This window comes from Lolium rigidum, chromosome 2, assembly GCF_022539505.1.
Source record: "Lolium rigidum isolate FL_2022 chromosome 2, APGP_CSIRO_Lrig_0.1, whole genome shotgun sequence".
NCBI lineage: Eukaryota > Viridiplantae > Streptophyta > Magnoliopsida > Poales > Poaceae > Lolium > Lolium rigidum.
The window spans coordinates 265,614,278-265,621,593 of record NC_061509.1 but is presented as its reverse complement, the minus strand read 5'-3'; the positions used below and the strand labels follow the sequence as shown (position 1 = coordinate 265,621,593).

General features: G+C 44.5%; 1 protein-coding gene across 1 annotated transcript; it reads left to right on the top strand.

The window, feature by feature from the left end:
- The first annotated feature begins 3,314 nt into the window (after positions 1-3,314).
- Positions 3,315-7,101, top strand: LOC124693377 (alpha/beta hydrolase domain-containing protein 17C-like). Its single transcript, XM_047226859.1, has 5 exons — positions 3,315-3,610; positions 4,778-4,814; positions 5,538-5,774; positions 5,862-5,909; positions 6,420-7,101. Exons 1-5 carry the CDS (start codon positions 3,315-3,317, stop codon positions 6,678-6,680), a joined length of 879 nt encoding a protein of 292 aa, XP_047082815.1. The 3' UTR covers positions 6,681-7,101.
- Positions 7,102-7,316: the final 215 nt, after the last annotated feature.

The window sequence follows — 7,316 nt, the reverse complement described above, 5'->3', positions numbered from 1 at the left end:
GAACACAGGAAGAATCACATGTCTTGAAACAAAATCTATTATATACTAAAAGCAAAATACAGAGTCTAAAATAGAGACTCGAGGTTAATCCACATCATTAGAATTATTTTAGCTCTTAGATCTATAATTTAATGGTCAAGATTTAATAAATTTACGTAACGTACGAGCTTATGTTTTGTGAACATACATGATTTGTCACGTTTGATACGGACATGCACCATCCGGGAAACAAAGCTAAAATTGTACCCAATCTTCCGTTTGGATGGAAATATCTAAGCATGCCATAAAAAATACGTGTGGTTCATCCCTAAAAAAACGGAAACCGGTTCATTATTACATAAAAAAAAGAATAGAAGAGCGGGGTGCCCCTCGCTTGCTCCAAAAAAAAAAAAAAACTGTGGTTTATCGTTAAGGAAACAGTATCCATTGTTACGTCAAAAGAAAAAAGAAATAGAGGGACGGGGCGCCCTCGCTTGCTACCATGCATCCATGCGCCCACAACTATAGGCAGTTTTTCTAGCCCCACTTTTTTTCCGTCGACAAATACAAATTCGCGGCATTTTTTTTTTGGAACACCAGAAGACGAAAGGCGAAACGAGGGACGATCGAGGGAGCAGCGAACGGTGGCCGAAGAGTACGAGGTCGACGCGCCGGCGCCTAGCTAGGGATAATTGGAGGCCGTTGTTAACAACATCCGTTGTTGTTAGCAGCGCCGGGCGGGGAGCACCACCGGGCAGTCCAAGACTCTAGCCACTCTATGCCAATGTTACCTAGCGTGAGCGCCACCACCTCACCCTAGGCTTCTATGCTTACTGGTCGACTGGTGCACCCAAGATTTATGAGGTGAGCGCAAGCTCGCGGCGAACATAGTGTATGTCCGCCTCTGCCCCACCCGCTTAGAGACCGACGATCCAGTTCGCCGTCCCCGCGGCGAGCGCAAGAAGGTAAGTCGACACTTCCAAGCAAGTGACCCTGATGTCCTGCTCAAATTTCCCTATAAAGTAAGTAGACAGAGGCACGGTTGAGCATTGTTTCCCTTCCGTTAGGTGCATTGCGGAAGTAGACGCATGGGTAGGCGGAGAAATTAGATCCATCGATGATCGCCAGCTAAGGTGTGAGGCCGTGTTCTGGGATGCACCGGTAACAAAAGCACGCACATGCTCAGTTAAACCTCATATCCATGGTCAGCGATACAAGCTGTAAACACTGGCAATGCAAGCCACAACTTTGTTTTTTGCCGAACAGAAAAATAATACGAGTATGGATAGAGTTCTCTATGCGGGCCCTCTTTGCGTTGTACAATGTCTCCCGTCTGATACTTCCAAATGATCCCGCTACAATCTAGAAGCTACCGATCTAGCCATGACACCAGATGTTAACTCCAAAAAGCTCACGAGGTTGTGTTCTGGGATACGCCGGGATACGCCGGTAACAGAAGCACGCATAGGCTCAGTTAAACCTCATATCCATGGCCAACGATACAAGCTGCAAACCCTGGCAATGGAAGCCACAACTTTGTTTTTTTTGTCGAAAAGAAAAATTATACAAGTATGGATAGAGTTCTTTATGCGGGCCCTCTTTGCGTTGCATAATGTGTCCCGCCTGATACTTCTAAATGATCATGCTAGAATCTGGAAGCTACCAATCTAGCCGCGACACCAGACGTTAACTGCAAGAAGCTCACGAGGATGCTTATGGCTATGAGAGGTTATGGGCTTACTGGTAATCTGGTATACGACATATACCGCCACACAACTAAAGTGCCACGGGTCGCTGTACTCCAGCCCACCAACGTCCATGCGAGAGGAGAGCATGTGGAGGCAACAGACCAGAGATGGGGCCGTCGCTGGACTGAGCGTGCTGCACAAGGCTCGGCCTATGCGCTTCATGGGCGGTAAGATTGCATGTCCAATGGTTGAAGCTCGATATCGTTGCTAGGTGCATGTAGTCTAACAGATCTTCTAGGTAAGGTGTTTGTTTTTAATAATCAAACCGCATTTTAGGTATGATTATGGTTCATAGAGCTGCAACTTGCATGAGGTAGTACTGATGAAAACAATGGTCGAATTGAAAAATTATTTTTGGAGGATAGGAGCACCAAGTGTTTGATATTTTGAAATATTATTTTAAACTTTATAATAGAGATAACTCTAAAAGAAGGGTAAAATAAGGTAAAGAGTTTTATCATGTAAGAAAAGCATATATCTATTTATTTATATATTAAAAGAAAAATACGGATATCTAAAATAGAGACTTGAGGTTAATCGACATCATTAGAATTATTTTCACTCTTAGATCTTTAATTTCATGGCCAAGATTTATTAAATTTACATCATTCATACTAATAATACATCCTTTGGTTGCAATGCAAATTTAGTTACATGTACTAATCAAACATTAAAATGTACATATGGTTATGTGATTTTCTGTTTTAATAGTGATCGATATTAATTATTCTCACATAAATTAAAGATGATTAAAGATGTTTCCTGCGTGAATACTATTTTTATTTAACATAATATTTTGTGGTGATATTAGAACCAGGTTACTTCAATTATATGGACTTTTAAGCGTTCCCCTCGCATTTGCGAGGGCCACTGTGCTAGTTTGTTAAAACAACGCAATAACATAGGTTGGAACTCGGAAGGGACGTGGTTCATCCATCCACACAAGACACGCTAATCCCATCGATTAGCAACCACTCCGAAACAACATCAACAACGTTGACATATATAAAACTCAACATGCTCGATCCGAAGTCAACCATGGTGCACAACCGCGACACTGAGCCCACGTCACGGCCGGCTCCAGAAGCTTCGGAATAACGGCCACAACGGAATACATTTTTTTTTGGGTCTAAGCTCTAAAACAATTTGTTTTTTTTTTTTTTAACAAATCGCGCATATTTGTAGCGTATGACTTTGGCACAGGCGGAAGAGATGGTGGCGCTCCGTACGATCTGTTGTTCACCAGCATTTGTGTGCCCATTTACGCGCATCCGTCCGAGTCCGAGAGAATAGAAGTAGGCTGCCGTATCCAAATCGTCCCGTCGTCGTCGTCGTCGTCGTCCACCTTCGATCGACAGGCGCACGCGGACACGCCACACCAAATACACAAGCCAGGCCAGCAGAGGAAACACACAGACAGAGAGAGAGAGAAACGAAACCAAAAAGGCAGAGACCAAAAGGAGGGGGACGACGCGCCTCCTCCCTCATAAGCGGAGGGGAGGGAGGAGCGGGGCTCTCTCACGTTGCGGAACTCCGAGCCCCCCCAGGAATAGCCAGCCGGCCGGAGGGGAGGTTCGGCGGGCGGGGATGGGGAACGTGACGTCGTCGGTGGCGGCGAAGCTGGCCTTCTTCCCGCCGGAGCCGGCCACGTACGAGGTGCTGGCCGAGGGCGCCGGGCTGCGGATGACGGGGGTGCTGCCCGACGCGAACGTGGACGTGCACGCGCTGCCCACCCGGGCCGGCACGCGCGTCGTCGCCGCCTTCTGGCGCCACCCCTCCGCGCGCCTCACGCTGCTCTACTCCCACGGCAACGCCGCCGACCTCGGCCAGATGCTCGGCCTCTTCATGGAGCTGCGCTCACACCTCCGCGTCAACATCATGAGGTCGCTCGCTCTCTCACGCCCGCCCGCTACTTGCTTCCGTCGCATTTTTTTTTTCTAATAGCTGAGTCATGCTGCATTGTTCACCTCTGTTGCGTGTCCTCTGCTATGCCCCTGCGCATGGTTAATCAATTAACCAATCGGCCTCATGAAAACAAAGTTAACAATTAACATATACACCTTCAGGTCAATTCTACATCCATCAGGTTTTTAGTATATTTTCCTGGTGGATATTCCTTCCGACTGGATTCGGGAGTTGTTCGTCGTGTTCCCCATAACATTCCGTATCTGGACTTGTTTTCTCGCTGCTTTGGCTCGTGGAGGATTTGATTCAAGTTTTTTTTGTCTGTTAGTCAGCCAACTGGACTAAACAATAAGGAATATTCTGATGTATGGAATTTTTTGACTGACTTGGAGAAGATCTGGTTAAATCCTCGACGAAGGGGATGAATTGGTACCTCTTTTTAGAAACTGGCCATGGATCATTTTTTAACTGAAAAATACTTACAAGGTGGCATCTGATGCTAATCTGGAGAAACATCCCATGTTTTTCAACAGCCTGAGTTATTGTACGTCTGTACCATATCGTCGGCTTCTGCTCTCGTTGCTTTCAGCAATACCAGTCAGTTAGTGATCATCTTTCTACCAACGAGCAAGCAAGCGTTAGAGCGTTCAGCCGTGTACTGTATATGTGCCATAGTTACCTTCTACTGGTCAAATTACAGCATAATTCGTCCCATTTGCTGTGGTTTTTTTAGGAATCAAGGATTCAGAGTAGTACTGTGTTTTGTAGAAAACAATAGCAGCCCCCTGAGTCCTGCAGTATATATTCTATCCTTCTGGTGTTTGGAATTTCAGATGATACCTTACATGTTCTCTGATAGGCAGTCCAATAGATCTTGGAAATTTGCATGATAAGCTGCCATGGGATATTGTCAGGTTTCATATCCATGAGATTTCTTTTCTGGTAGATCAAGTTGATGCCTACTGCTTGACTTTGAGAACATAATTATTTCCACCACCTGGAAAGTATCTGTCTGAATCTGATGGGACTGTGATTTTCTTTCACATCAATAAATATAGAAAAGATCGACAGTTATATTGATTTTTCTTCTTCTGAATCTTGCTTTGATGAATGTACTGAATCTGTTCACTTGGTTTTCTGTGCAGCTATGATTATTCGGGATACGGGGCCTCTACAGGAAAAGTAAGAAACTGAATTCCTAAGTAGATTAATAAAATTAAATAAAAACATATAGAAGCAGTTATGACTACTCAAACATTGTTGCTTAAATGTGCAGCTAAGTTCTCTTTTTTGGTATAGATTGTCAGGTCACATTCTCACATAAACTCTCAAATTTTATGATTATGATGTCTCCTGTATATGATAGTGTCATATTGTAATCCATGACTTTAGTGACAACTATTGGATTGCATCGCTCCCTATCATTTCTCATAATCGACTTTTTGTCCCTCAGTAGGTGTGTGGGCACCCTTTCTCAGAGCCAATAATCATTAGTCACTCCTATCTTTGTTGGCCTCATCTAGAAAAAGGACTTGGGCAAATGGTTGGTCATGCTTTTTCTATCACGTTCACTACAAACACCCCAAAAGTCATATTGGCTTTCTGCTATTCTAAACCATGATGTTACCTTTGTTCTGGTGGTCATCCTTTTGACAAAGGTAAAGGGACCAACAGCCCCAACTTATCGGTAATCGGTCCCTACTCAAAAACTTCCTTGGGCAAGCAGATAATGAATTAGCATGTGTGCTTGTTCCCTACATGCCTGGGGCGACAATTGGAGTTAGGACAGAACACATGATAGTTCACATGCACTTTGATTATGTAGTTTGGTACATTTTTCCTTGTGTGGAATACATAGCCTAACTTAACTCTTTTTTTTTTTCAATCTGTTTCTTGCTTCTAAAGCCATCGGAATATAACACATACTACGACATAGAGGCTGTCTATGACTGTTTGAAAAAGGAGTATGGGATAGAGCAAGAGGATCTGATCCTGTATGGGCAATCAGTTGGAAGTGGACCGACATTGCACTTGGCCTCGCGTTTGGAAAAACTAAGAGGGGTCGTTCTTCACAGCGGTATTCTATCAGGCATACGCGTTTTGTATCCAGTAAAAGTGACACTTTGGTTTGATATCTTCAAGGTAAGTCAGAGTCTGGTCATGCTTTTGCTTTGGTCCTGAAACAAAGGTGGTTTGTTGACCTAATGATTTTACTGCCAATGTTTGCAGAACATTGACAAAATAAAGCAGGTCGAATGTCCAGTGCTGGTTATACATGTGAGTATGCACTTCACTTTTGCATTATTGATGCCCCATCATCTTTTTCTCATAGTGGATCTATGTCATTGATTTCTGTATTTTTCTGTCATTGATGTGACTCCTGTGATTTTGTTCTCTCCTTTCAATAAATAAAACAAATCATATTCTCTCAGCTATGAAGCCATAATTTGTAGATAAAGTTATGACAAGTTCCCACCTGAACAACTTGTTGTTTCGTTGCTTGTGGCTTATGCACATGGACCATCTGTGTTTATTTAATTATCAGTGCCGGTTTGTATTGAATCCATTCAGTTACACTAACTCTTCGCTTCAGCACACCACTTTTTACCTGCAAGGAACTATATATCTCCTCTGTGAAGCCTGTTCTGAACGTAGACATAATCTGTTTCCAATATTGTGTTCAAATCTGTCCAACTAACTAATTCATTACATCTGTGTATTATGATACTTTTTTTTTGCTCCCAACCGCGCTCTTGTTTGATCTGGAATTGCTGAATCACATGTTAGGGCACAGCAGACGATATCGTCGACTTCTCTCACGGCAAGCGCTTGTGGGAGCTAGCGAAGGAGAAGTACGACCCTCTGTGGGTCAAAGGCGGTGGTCACTGCAACCTGGAGACTTACCCCGAGTACATCCGCCATCTCCGGAAGTTCATCAACACGATGGAGAAGCTCGCAAAAGAGAAAATACCGAAGGCACCGCAGATGCCGGCGTCCTCGAGCATGGAGGAAGCAAAACAGAACAAATGCTTGAGATTCGGGAAGTGATGAGCCTTGACCATCTTAGCTGTTGCTAACCGTGCTGTTGCTGGTATAGAAACTGATGATCTAACAGAGAAGCCGGTTGCGGCGGGAGATCTCCTGTCGACTCTGGTGACACCGTGGTGGGGAAGTGCAACGGCGTCGCCTATGGCCCGGTCGGTCCGTGCCGGTTCAGGATTAGGCATGCTTGATGGCTGCAATGTGCTGAAAATGCGATGTGGAATGTTTTATCCATGATCCGACTGAAGAGGAGCAGTCTAGTGGAGGAAGCACGCAGGAAGCTGTTGGGTAGTTCAGCTCGGAGGCCCTGAGCTCTCCTTTTTCTTCCGTTTGTATTAGTTGCTGTGCAAAAAGTATTGATTGCCCCTGATTGATTTGCGAAGTGCATGCATTCCATGCAGTCAGGTAACCTTGAGTGCAATTTGCATCCTTAATGTGTGCTGTTACGTAGCCGACAACATGAGCATTTCTGAAGGTTAAGGGCGGCGCGCATCCCTGGATGCTAGCGGTATCCTGGATGCTGGAGGTGGGAGAAATCCAGTAGAAGCTGTGCTAAACGATAGATGCTGATACCGATAGGTTTACCATTACCGCATAGCTAGGTAGTGTATGTAATTTTTTTTTGTGTGGAAAGGCCAAAAA

What these genes read in the sequence shown, in the direction of transcription:
- LOC124693377 (XM_047226859.1), top strand. Translation starts at nt 3,315, where the DNA reads ATGGGGAACGTGACGTCGTCGGTGGCGGCGAAGCTGGCCTTCTTCCCG. An exon ending in TTTGGTTTGATATCTTCAAG is followed by an intron (nt 5,775 to 5,861) that starts GTAAGTCAGAGT and finishes CAATGTTTGCAG; the next exon opens with AACATTGACAAAATAAAGCA. An exon ending in GTCCAGTGCTGGTTATACAT is followed by an intron (nt 5,910 to 6,419) that starts GTGAGTATGCAC and finishes ATCACATGTTAG; the next exon opens with GGCACAGCAGACGATATCGT.